This window comes from Mastomys coucha, unplaced genomic scaffold (genome assembly GCF_008632895.1).
Source record: "Mastomys coucha isolate ucsf_1 unplaced genomic scaffold, UCSF_Mcou_1 pScaffold22, whole genome shotgun sequence".
NCBI lineage: Eukaryota > Metazoa > Chordata > Mammalia > Rodentia > Muridae > Mastomys > Mastomys coucha.
The window spans coordinates 46299242-46312221 of NW_022196905.1; the positions used below are offsets into that span (position 1 = coordinate 46299242).

The 12980-nt window shown below is 39.2% G+C and overlaps 1 protein-coding gene across 3 annotated transcripts in view; it reads right to left on the reverse strand.

Annotated features, from left to right (window-relative positions):
* Window positions 1-12031, reverse strand: part of Sepsecs (Sep (O-phosphoserine) tRNA:Sec (selenocysteine) tRNA synthase) — a 42891-nt gene extending 30860 nt beyond the window's left edge. For all 3 annotated transcript variants that reach the window (XR_004110577.1, XM_031342279.1, XM_031342278.1), the window contains exons 1-6: window positions 11880-12031; window positions 11027-11181; window positions 8153-8271; window positions 7403-7561; window positions 6185-6338; window positions 2162-2264 (exon numbers count right to left, since the gene is read on the reverse strand). Coding sequence is in view for 2 of the 3 variants with exons in the window: in XM_031342279.1 (XP_031198139.1) it covers window positions 2162-2264; window positions 6185-6338; window positions 7403-7561; window positions 8153-8271; window positions 11027-11181; window positions 11880-11993 (804 nt within the window). In the remaining variant the exon portion in view is untranslated. The remainder of the gene's footprint in view (window positions 1-2161; window positions 2265-6184; window positions 6339-7402; window positions 7562-8152; window positions 8272-11026; window positions 11182-11879) is intronic.
* Window positions 12032-12980: the final 949 nt, after the last annotated feature.

Genomic DNA, 12980 nt, shown 5'->3' on the forward strand with positions numbered 1-12980 from the left:
TTCATGTGTTGTGTTTAAGGGGGAAATCTGGGTCCTGGTTTCGACTGGGCTATACAAGCTATTCTGCAGCTATGAGACCTCAGGCCAGTCACTTAAACTACTAAGCTTGTTTCCTCATATATGAACAGGAACAACAAATAGTACAACTTATTAGGATAAGATTTAAAAACATTAAGAGCCTAACTGATGCCTAATACACATGGTGGGTCCCTGCATTATCACAACTGTGAGTAAAAGTTAACTTTATAATGTCATGACATAGCAATTAGTACTCATCAAGACCCATGTATTTATGTGGTTTAAACCAACAATGCCATGACCTCTCCTCATATAGGCCAATTTGCAGAAATGTTTATGTACTATTTAAAGACAAATCGTTTTTAGAGGTAATATAGTACCTACAAGTCAGAATCTGTATCTGAGAACACCTCACACACATGGATGATGGTGAAGTGGGGCAAAGGAAGAGAAGCCCCAAGGACACCTTTCCCATCAGCTCCACAGCTCCATTTTCTAGTACTGAAAAGTATGTTGTAAGCCCCAGACACTAAGCACTTCTCAATTAGGGAATAATAAGGTCTGAGTAAATGGCTCACTTGGGGCTGCCGAAAGACCTCAGCAATTAGAACAATTCCTGCTCTAGGATGAAGACCAGAATTTTGGTCCCAGCACTCTATGGCAGCTCACAAAACACCTTGAACTGCAGTTCCAAGGGATGTAATGCCTCTTCTCGCTCCTAAAGTCTTCCATTATCTCTCTCTCTCACACACACACACACATTAAATAAATAAATCAAAATAAACCTATACAATGATGTGTGTGAAAACCGTAGAAAGTATAAACATATAACTAGCAAGGCCTGGAGTATCTTGTAAAATGTACACAATGACTACACTAAGTGAAGATAGTACGTCCACAGGAACAGAAACTGTTCATTATAGACAACTAAAGGTGCTTATGAGATAGCTATGGTCACCTGGCCCTTCCTTTCACAAACCTTTAGAGATGCTAATGCATTTGAGTTTTGAAAGCACTAAAGATCTAAGGGGGGAGGCAGTGAGATGCCCTGTGGTTAAAAGCATTTGCTACCCGCCCTGATAGCTTGAGTTCCATCTCCAGAACCCACATGGTAGAAGCAAAGAACTGACTCCTACAAGTTGCCCTCTGACCTCCATGTACATGTTATAGCACACACGTCTGTGCAGGAACACACATGAGGAAGGAGGGGCCCAGAAGCGAGTCATCCATGTAAAGCGTTTCATAAGCTCCACCACAGACCCCTGTGCACATTTCTTCTACTCTAGATGACTCATACCTGATCCAATGTATGCATCTGTGAAGCAGCCTTGAAAAGTTAAGAAATGATGAAAAGACACCAAAGGTAAGAGAAGATAAGGAGAGATAAGAGGGCAGCAGCTACTAAAGAATTTTGAAGATCCTAGAAAATGTTTAAATTTTTTTTCAGATTTGAAAATATATTTTTATGTATTCACATGGCTCCTTCCTGTGTTCTTTTTTCCTCTGTATAAAATATAATCATCAATATAGTTTTTGAAATACTATAATTCGATTCATTAGAAAAATGAACATCCTGGGTTAAAAAAAGTTCTCAGAAGAATGGCACTGAAATATTTCTATGTTGATTCAGGATCATCAAAGCTGTTTCACAGGGCCTGAGAAAATGGCTCATCCACTAAGAACACTTGCAGTGCAGCCACAAGGATCAGAGTGTGGGTCCCAGAACCCACATGCTTCACATGTATGCAAAACCCTAGCTCCAAGGAGGGCGAAGACAGGATCACCAGGGCTTGATGGCTTCCAGCCTAGCTGAGAAAATTCAGCCCACAGGTTCAGGAGAGACCCTGCCTCAGGGAGAAGCAGAAGGGCACTCGGACCCTCTTCTGATCCCCGGCTGCACAAACTAGCATGCTCACACACTCACATGCAGAGATACATGCACACATATAATTATATGCATAAATAAATGTCTTTAAAAGCTACTATCCAATCATACTATCTAGGAATAATAACTTCTACTAATAGAATACTGTATACAAGTTTCTAATGTTCCCGAAGTAGAGAGAACTAAATAATGTTTACTGTATTGGGTTATAGAAAAAGTCATAATCCTACAGTATATAATATTAATATAATAATTCACCTGCTGAATGAGATGCATGCACTTTGAAGACTGTAATCCATAAGCGTTGTTGACTACATGTGGAATGTCATACTTAGCACAAATCACAGCCAGTTCTTCTAATCTATAAACATAAACATTTACAGAAAGATATACTCATACTGTGCTTTATAAATAATTATGGAAAGTTTTTATTAATAGCCAGTCTTAAGGTATACCAGGGAAAGGGAGAGAGGATGACAAACTGAATTCCCTCTATAGTATCTTTACATGTAACTCACCAGCTTGGAAACACAGAACAAACACTTTAGGAAACCTAGAATACCTTTTAATGTTACCAGTAAATGAGAAAAAATGTATTCATAAAAGCTTATGACTTGGCAGCCAGAGGCAGGAGGATCTCTGTGTGAGTTTGAGGTCAGCTAGGTCTACATAGTGAGTTCCAAGCCAGGTCTACACAGCAAATTCCAGGCCATAATGAGACCCTGTCTAAAAGGGAAAAGCAACAAAAAAAGCTTATGATGGTAACTCTTAACTAATTTCCAAACTTTTTACAAACAGGACAAAGATGCTATGATTCTTACAGAGCGCTGTGGCTCTTTGCTTACTGCTCTGACTGCTCACCATACTGAAGATAATGCTGGGAAAACAATGAGCATATCTGGAAAGCTTAAAGAGGCTCACAGAGGGAAAATTACAATATCCCTATACCAAAAGTCACTGACCACTGGCATTGCCTAATGACCTGATACATCCTTTAAAAAAAATTTATATTTCTTCACTGTTCATTTGACACTCCATATTACCATTGTTAAATATAGTAATGAACAACAACACAGTAGAGGTCCTTGTGACTAAAACCACCTCTAAAAATGTCAGCACACTGTAAATCTATAACTAAATCCTATGATGCAATTAAGCTGATTTTTTAATGTTTTGTTTCACAGAATACAACAATTTGGAAATAAAGCATTTTAAATTTTCTCTCCAAAAGGAGGTATTTAAATACACAGCATCAGGAGACAAGTAGATCTCTGTGAATTCGAGGCCAGCCTGTTCTAAAGAGTAAATTTCAGGCCAGTCAGGTCAGTCAGTACTTACTGAGTGGTATGATCTACTCAGTAAGTATACTACTTATACTTATACTACTAAGCTATGCATGGTGTATCCTTTTTTCTAGATGTGAGCAAGTATGTTTTAAAACTATAAATGGGAATAAGATAATGTTCATGTATCAGAAACTTTTTTTTAAAGATTTATTTATTTATTATATGTAAGTACACTGTAGCTGTCTTCAGACACCCAAGAAGAGGGCATCAATCTCATTACAGGTGGTTGTGAGCCACCATGTGGTTGCTGGGATTTGAACTCAAGACCTTTGGAAGAGCAGTCAGTGCTCTTAACCGCTGAGCCATCTCTCCAGCCCCCAAAACTTTTAATTTGCTTCCTTCAAGTATTATAAATTGTGGTGGTGGTTTAGGTAATAATTATCTACACTCACTCAAATATTTCAATGCTTAGTCATCAGGGACTGTTACTACTTAAGAAGGAACAGGATGTGTGGCCTTGTTGGAGATATGTCATGGAGGTAGGCTTTTAGGCTTCAAAAGCCAGGTCCATTTTGCATTCCTGCTGCCTACAGATCTTGACGTAGAACTCTCAACTTACTGTTCTAGCACCACGTCTAGCTATGTGACACTATGCTCCCTGCGCTGATAATAATGGACTAAACCTCTGAAACCATAAGCCAGCCCCAATTAAATGCTTTCCTTTGTAAGAGTTGCCATGATCATGCAGTATATTCACAGCAACAGAACAGTAAGACATGGATAAAACATAATTTTTAGGGCTGGAGAGATGGATTATTCAGTCAGCAAAGTGCTTGCCTTGCAAGCATGAGGATCTGAGTTGAATTCCTCAGAATCACAGAAAAAGTCAGGTGTGGCAGCATGTGTCTGAAATCCCACCAACAGGCAGGCAAAGACAGGACCACTCTGGGGCTCAAGAGCCAGCCAGGCTAACTAAAACAGGGTGCTCCAGTGAGAGCCCCGTCTCACAACAACAAAGTGAAGAGTGATAGAAAAAGACACCCAAAATCAGTTGTTGGAGCACATACACACAAACATACACACAAGCATGCAAACAAGCACACACAACACACCTGACTCACAATCAATACCAAAATGTCTTCTACTATTAACAACATAGACTTGGAACACACACATATATTCTTCAGAATATAAAGGGCACTTTTTTTTCATGTGTGCGCTAGAGAAAGAATTCTCTAATAACCTCCTTGAAAATAAGGTATAGTAATATTAAACTTATTTAAATAAACAAATAAAATTTGTAAGTAACTTTAAATGACCTAAATTAATCAGATGTTTTAATAGGACACAAAAATATACTAAATGAAAGGCAAAAAAAAAACCAGAAAACAGCTATTCCATGTGAACCCCATTGTATTCTAAATCAGAATTTTAATAGCCATCAGAAATGACATTCTTTTAACATTTTTTTTTATGCCGGGCAGTGGTGGCGCACGCCTTTAATCCCAGCACTTGGAATGCAGAGGCAGGCGGATTTCTAAGTTCGAAGCCAGCCTAGTTTACAGAGTGAATTTCAGGACAGTCAGGGCTATAAAGAGAAACCCTGTCTCAAAACAACAACAACAAGAACAAACAAAAACAAAAAACATTTTTTACATAGATTTCCTATTCAATACTCCATAATAATTAACCAATAAAAACAAAATAAATGATATACCACTAAAAGACTATAAAATCAGAAACTCAAATATACTACTAACTTTACACCTCTATCTTCCTAAGCCTCACTAATCAAAAACATTCACTACATCATACAAATAAAAGGTAACAAATGCCAATCTGCTGACTGTTAAACCCTCCTGACTCTTTGTAGCAGGTCTACATGTAAACCAATGCAGTACCACACACACTGAAGATGAAGCAAAGCTCCCCGGAGAAAAATAACTCATGTAACACAAACACTCACAAGCTGTCTTGGGAAATGAGGTTTTCTTCTTTTCCATTAAAAATTTCTAGATATTAAAATTATGGAAGAATACCATTTCTTTCATATTTGATAGAAGTTTTAAATGACTGGTCATTAATAAACTACTACAGCATATGCAACATAATTTTAAAACAGAATTCATGGGCTCATGAATGACACAAGGTAATTTTTCAAGAGCGCAGCTTCAATATGATCTTTTAAAATTTGCCTGTGAGATACTAAAAGCTAACATGTGGCCACCACTGCCAAACAACATGAGTGCACAAACACCAGAGCTGAGCAACCAGAGTCCAAAGTCAACATGACTCTTATTCATTAGGACTTCTGTTAAAAATATTGAAATGAGACCAAACTCAAGCTTCTGGCTAAAACAGAAAATTCTGTTAATAAATCTAAGCCCTATGACATTTTTAAAATAAAATATTTATGGCTATCTTTTAGAAAAGTGAACATCTGCCACCCCCTTGGCTTTAATTTTCTACTTTATGTTATCTTCAAAATGTGGACAAGCACTGTCAACACCTAGTTTAATCTCCCCATCACAGAAATGTAAATAATCCTAAACTACCTTATTTATAGTCTGTTAATGAATATACTTCCTACTTATCAAATGCACTGCAAGGCCAAAGTAAAGATGGGGAAAATGCTAAACCCAGCATTTCACTTGAAAAAGCTTAAGCAATGAGTAAAACACCCCAGAGAGGCTTGAACTGGCAAGAGCAGGAATGCAAACAAATAAGACGAACTAAGGTTTGGATAGAAGGATGTCCACCTCTGCATCAGTTGATTTTCCTTCAGCATCAAACTTTTCCAAATCGCTTCAATAACTGTCCCTAGGATGGACTAGGACCTGGCCAGTAGACTCACTACTCACTGCCTAACATCATCTCAGTGACAGACAGCCTGTTAGTCAAAAGACTGCTGAGTGAGCATCTATCGACCAATATTCAGTTAGCTATCAATATTCAGTTAGCTATCAATATTCAGTTAATGACCAAAGTCAGTTACCTATCGGGCACCCTTGGAGCAAAACAGGCTGTGGTAGAATGAAGGCACAGGATATGCTCAGGCCCAAGCTCCTCGATTTTAGCTTCCACGGCTTTCAGGTCCGTGCGCAGCTCATCACCTTCCAATACATTTTCTATTACCACGGGTTCAAAACCTAATCAAATCAACCAGAGAGCTAAGAATTAGTGTCAACTAAATGTGAGATGATTCTAGAACTCTAAGAACCAATGCAATGGCACAAAGAACTTTCTTATTAAATACTTATTAAACTAACAAACTTTTCCTCTGGTAATAAAGACAGTGGCTCAGAACTGGCATTAGACAGAAACAAGTCAAAAGGATGTGAAGAACAAGTAGACAACTAGGACTGAATATTAATGCTTTGAAACGATATGGAAAGACTTTTATACTGTAAAGAAAACACATATTAGCCAGAGGTCTACAGAAGTTAATTGCTCAGATGCTGATAATCAAAAAGAAACCTGCTCAGGGCTGGAGAGATGGCTCAGCAGTTAAGAGCACTGGCTGCTCTTCCAAGGGTCCTGAGTTCAATTCCCAGCACCCACATGGTGGCTCACAACCATCTATAATGGGGTCCAATGTCTTCTTCTGGTGTGTCTGAAGACAAATACAATGTATTCATATATATATATAATATATATACATATATATATTATATATATATATAATTTATATATATCATTTATATATATTATATATATATAATATATAAATAAATCTTAAAAAAAGAACCCTGATCATTCTCTAGAAACATTTCAATTTCATTTAAGTTTATTACAGAGATAGATATAAATAATAATAAAATTCAAGCACTAAAATAAATCATACCCATAAATTTTGTTTTACCATATACACACACACGAAAAAAAACCCCAATAATTAATTTCAATAGCGTGAAGATCATTAACCCATCTCATGGCCTAAGAGTCCATGTTTTTAATTGAAATACTGTACTAGCAGATAATTAAAGATCACCTCACAAATAATTATACAAACTTTAATGGTAAAGGTAAGTAACCTTTAAGTAAATTTAAAAGTTACATAAAAAAAGTACTAAATTTTATGAATACTTCACTACAATTTCTTTAAAGCATGAATATGGAGTACATTTAATTTTTCATTTACCTAGCTCTACATAAAAATCTGAACTTTTCCATTGGATGTTTAAAATATCACATAGCTGCATGTCGTCTTTACCTGCAGTGACCATGGACTTAAAGCAGGACTTCTGGTCTATCCGTGGCCATACGATATACTTGGCCTTCGGTCTTTTGTGTCGTAGTGTTAGGAAACACAAGGTGAGACTCATCCCAGTTGCCATAGGAACTACAAAGCAACTAGCCACTGAATGAACACCTACAAATAAGAAATAAAACAATTTATTATCCTACTAAAACCTCCTGGAAGAAATGATACATTCCCTTTATCAAATAACACGGACTATAACCCTGATGTTTCTTCACATTTGCTCTCATGAAACTCATTGTTGAAGCCAGGGGATAGTGCTGCACACCTTTAATCCCAATACTTGGGAGGCAGAGAGGCAAGTGTATCTCTGTGATTTTGAGACCAGCCTGGTCTACAGTGAGTCCCAGGAGAGCCAGAGCTACATAGCAAGACCCTGTCTCAGGAAAAAAAAAGTCAGAAACATTGCAATCTGCCCGGTGATGGGCCTCATGAAGCAGAGGCAAGCAGATCTCTCAATTCAAGGCCAGCCTGGTCTACAGAGATGGTTCCAGGACAGTCAGGGAGTCACAGAGACCCTCTAAAAAACAAACAAGAAACAGTCATTCCTGGGGCTATAGCTCTTATTTTTTGCCTTATTCTGAAACAGGTTTACATGTGTATCCTTTTAAAAGTCATTCATATTATTTTTGAAGACACGAAAATATAAGAAACTTGTGTGCTATCAATCATCAATCACATTATGATTGACATGATACATACCAGCCAGCTTTATGACATTAAGCACCAAAGAATTAGTAATTTTGTTCAAGAGGCTAGAACCTGCAGCTTTTGGTTGCACAGCAGAAATATCACCAGATCGCCCAATTCCATGGATGAACCTAAACAAAAAATAGGCCAAAATCCATACAAATACATTCAGTGTTCAAGTAGTCAATACGCAGGTTTACAAATAAATAACCAAAAACTAACAGAGGCAGTTTTCTGTTGAGGTCAGTATACTTCATAAAAAAACTAATGTGGAAATACCTTAAGTCGAAACAGTTTCAATATGTTGTAGTAGCTAAGACCATCAAAAGAATTAGCAAATTCTTTTCTCCTGTTGGTTCACACCAAAAGATACAGTTTAATTCTCCTCCATATCTACATCTAGATTGGGGGTGGGAGTGTCCTTACTGACTGACTTTTGACTGGGAAGAACATAAAAAGTGATTGTCCAGAGCCTCTGAGTTCTAAAAGATCTTAAGAAGCAATAAAATCCACTTGGCTTCTTGAAGAGTCTGCTAGTGTGCACTGCCTTCCAAAATCTAGCTGCCACACTGGGAGGAGCTAACATAACAGAAGATGGGATCTGAGCCCTTCGCCATGTAAGCAAATCATCTTTAATAGACTGGCCACTCTCACCTTCAATGAGACTACAGTCTTAGCTGACACTTGACAACTACACCAGAAACACATTGCTGAGCTCAGTTAACACACAGAACCAGGAAGAATAATGATTTTAAGCCATTAGCCTTTAGAGTGGTCTGTTTACACTCTGTACACAGTACAGGTAACATTCTATTCCCTCTTTTCTGCCTACCAGAGCAGTGGGACAGATTTCAACCTGAATGAGTTGATGCTTTAAAACTTTCCTAATTAGTTGCTGGTGGTGTCAGTGGTCTTTTGAGACAGGATCTCACTAAGAAACCCTGGCTGATCCTATACTTTGGATTCTTGCCCTTGTTTCTGCTAAGTGCTGGGATTACAAGCAGTACCACCACCCAAGCAAAAACTTTCCTAATTTCTAAATTATGTTTCTTGAAAATGAGTGTACAAATCCAGTGGTATTAAATTAGATAGTCCTATACACTTAAAAAAAAAAAACAAAAAACAAAACTTCTTCGGCATGCTCCATCTCTTATATTCAATTAGATCAGAAATTGTGTATAATGAGAGTATTACAGAGCACTAACTAGTACTGTACTTCTTTACAGGCACGCCTTATATACAAGACATCCATATACATTATATATTGACCTTGTTACCAGGGCACTGTTAGACTGGAAATCTGCATCCCTATTAATTATCATCAGTTCTGATTGCAAATGTTTTTATTAAAATAAAATTTTAGTATGCCTCAAATACTTCACCTTGATTTGAAAAAAAAAAATGTTTTTAAGAGATCATATTTCTCACAGAAAGGGTGAAAGACAGAAATAAGCAGTCATATCCAAAACCACTACCAATTAATGATTAAATCATTTTTTCCAGGCAGTTGTGGCACATGCCTTCAGTCCTAGCCCACAGGAAGGAGAGGCAGGTGGGTCTCTTAAAAAATCACTTTTTAGAATGGATTAAAATCTCAAAAATAATACAAATAATGTAATCATCTAATACAACTGTTCCTCTATCTTCTGGAATCCAGAGAGTGATAAACCATGCTTTACTCGCCAATAAAGCCTGTACATTAAAAGAAAAATATGGCTACTCGTGGTGTTGAACACCTTTAATCCTGTGATTCAGGAGGTAGAGGCAAGTGAATCTCTTTGTCTGAGGCCAGCATGAGCTACATAGTGAGTTCTAGACCAGCCACAGTTACAAAGTGAGAATGTCTTAAAAACTAAAAAAAAGAAAAAAAATACAACACACAACTATGATGTATGTCAACTGAAGTTTAAAAAAGAAAAAGAAAAAAGGCCACACCCATGTTAAACATTCTACAAGGCTGGCTGAACTTCCATGATTGTGGCAAGTCAGCCAGTTGCAGGTCCAGCACTAAAACATCTTCCCTCTGGGTGACCTCTCGGTGACTATTAAGTAAATCCTCTGGATGACAGAAACCCCCTAGCTTCACCTACCCAAAAGCTAAGAATGTCATAAGAAAATAAACACCCAAGGCCTGCGACAGGATTTCCCTGCTTTCTTGAAACATGCCTACCTCTATATTTCTGCTAGTGTATTCAAAAAGTATCTTGGCCTATGATTTTATTCTGCAACTATTTTATATTAAAAATTTCATGAAACTGTTACCACTCCAGAACATGATATTTGAGGTCACCTGTCACTTATATGTATCTCTAGAGTAATTCTTATTCCTTTTGAAGAACTTTTTTAAAAAACTGTGGTATTTTTAAAAGACTTATTTATTTATTTTGTGTATATGAGTACACTGTAATTGTCCTTACACACACCAGAAGAGAGCATTTGATCCCACTGTAGATGGTTGTGAGTCACCATGTGGTAGCTGGGAACTGAACTCAGGGACCTCTGGAAGAACAGTCAGTGCTCTTAACTGCTGAGCCATCTCCTCAGTCCGAGCTATGTTTTTTTTTTTTTTTAATTAAGCTTTTAGAACAGATGTACTAGTTTAAAATATTATCAGAACACAGCACTAGTGCTGTTGACCAGCCAGTATCTCAAAGGCAAACCACCACATATCAGAACTCTAGGTCTACTGTCATGAAAACACCTGCTCCAAGTGTTTCTGTCAGTTCTGTTTGATTTCCATACCCATTTGATGAGGGAAGGAATTATTTCTGAGTGGAAACTATAATTTAGTAGGAATACCACCACCGTTGTTTTAAGCTCCATCCACTCCCATTCCCAGAAAAATTAAATAAATAAATGTTTTCACAAGTAGTTTAAGAACCATACCTGTAATGACGACGAGCAACCAAAGCAGACGCCACTCTCCCTTCCCTTTCTCCCACACCACAATTACCCAGGAAATTGTTGCTATCCATGACTGCAAGCTCATGCAGAAAGAGTTCGAGTGTACTTTCATCCCAGCCATCCTCTGGACACTTGCCCTTGAAGAAAATAGTAATGGCATTTATACTCAGGAAAATTATCGGTCCCTAAAACTCCACATCAATGTACATGAATTCTGTTTAATGTGTTTTAGTGACCCTTGACTCCTCACATCAGAAATAAACTCAGCAACTATGAAGGAACTGCCAATTGGCCAAACGTTCGTATTCTATTTGACTACAAATTAGAGGTTGCGAATATATGTAATACCGCCACTGAAGTTTGGCGAGGACTCTTTTGTTGTTGTTGTTTGTTTGTTTTTTCGAGACAGGGTTTCTCTGTGTAGCCCTGGCTGTCCTGGAACTCACTCTGTAGACCAGGCTGGCCTCGAACTCAGAAATCCACCTGCCTCTGCCTCCCAAGTGCTGGGATTAAAGGCGTGCGCCACCACTGCCCGGCGGGGACTCTTAAACCTCAGTTAAGTTAGGGAAACTGAAAAGGTGATGTCCTCAGTTGAGTTTTCTAACTAGGGGCTGGCAAACCTTGGGGACACTAAAGTTCAGGACTGCTGTCAAGGAGCGAGGCCAGAGAGGTCTGGCGGAAAGCTGCCCGCTGCAGGAGGTTTACCAACCGCAGGCGCTCGCAGTGGCCCAGGCTGACCAAACCCTTGGACTTTGACAGTTCCGCACGCGCTGACGAGCGCGCTGCCCCTCCCCTCCAGAAGACGCCGAGCCCGAGTGCCGAGGCAGCGGAATACCTGCTCTAGAAGCAGCCGGATGAGGTGTTCGTGTGCGCGCCGAGCCTCGCAGCCCTGCCTCACGTAAGCCGGAGACACCCGCCGCTCGCCGGCCGCGAAGTTTTCGGAGTTCATGACGGCGCCCACTAAACACACGCCAAGGCCCAGGATGCAGCGCGCCGCCCAGACGGTACGGGGCGGCAGTGGACCCAAAATACCTTAGGCCTCCGCCTTCTGCTTCCGCGCATGCGCAGGGCTGTCTTGGTTGCTCTCCACCCCAACCCCCAACACCACAACTGCCTGGGAAGAAGTTGGAAACTTTGGAGTATTCTTGAGAGAGTTGGCAAGATTAGCGGGTTTCCCGCAAGAGGAAAGGGGCGTTGGCTTGAGCTAGGTAAACCCTCTTATAACCAAGAACACTAGTACTTCAAGAGAGAGCAGAGAAGGCAGAAGGGCCATTGTGTGGGCTTCTCAAGAAATGACGATTTATGATCTGCTCCAGTCATGAGTCTTCCCCAGACTGTGTCAGATTCCAGAACCTTACTTCCATACCTTGATATATTTCAGCATTTCCTACTGCCTGACAACCTTATGAAAGGATAGAGCCCTGCTCCCGTGGCAAATTTATCTCATGATAGTTACTCTTTTCATTTCAAACTATGCAATAATCTGCAATAACTCAACCCAGCAGCATACTATGGGAAGAGGAACCTTTTGCATATCTTACCTGAGATCTAGAGTTTTCTGTACTTCATTTAGATCTACAGAATTCCTTTAAGAACTTTGTACTAATACGTGTCTGTGAATAGTGTATCTTTAGAATGTAGTAGTAGTCTACCAAATGTAGGAAATCACCAATGGCAGAACATATGTGCTTGCATGTTAGCGAGCAAGTAAACATGGCCTGCAAATTCTATATGACTTTGAAATGCTTGGGGGAGGGGGAGAAGAGTTCCTCATCTTTTTTGGGTGCCACAACAAAAATGGCCAAGAAATTCCGAGACTCTGAAATGCACTATTTCATAGGTTCGTAGCCATATAAAAATAAAGACTCAGCCGGGCAGTGGTGGTACACGCCTTTAATCCCAGCACTTGGGAGGCAGAGGCAGGCAGATTTCTGAG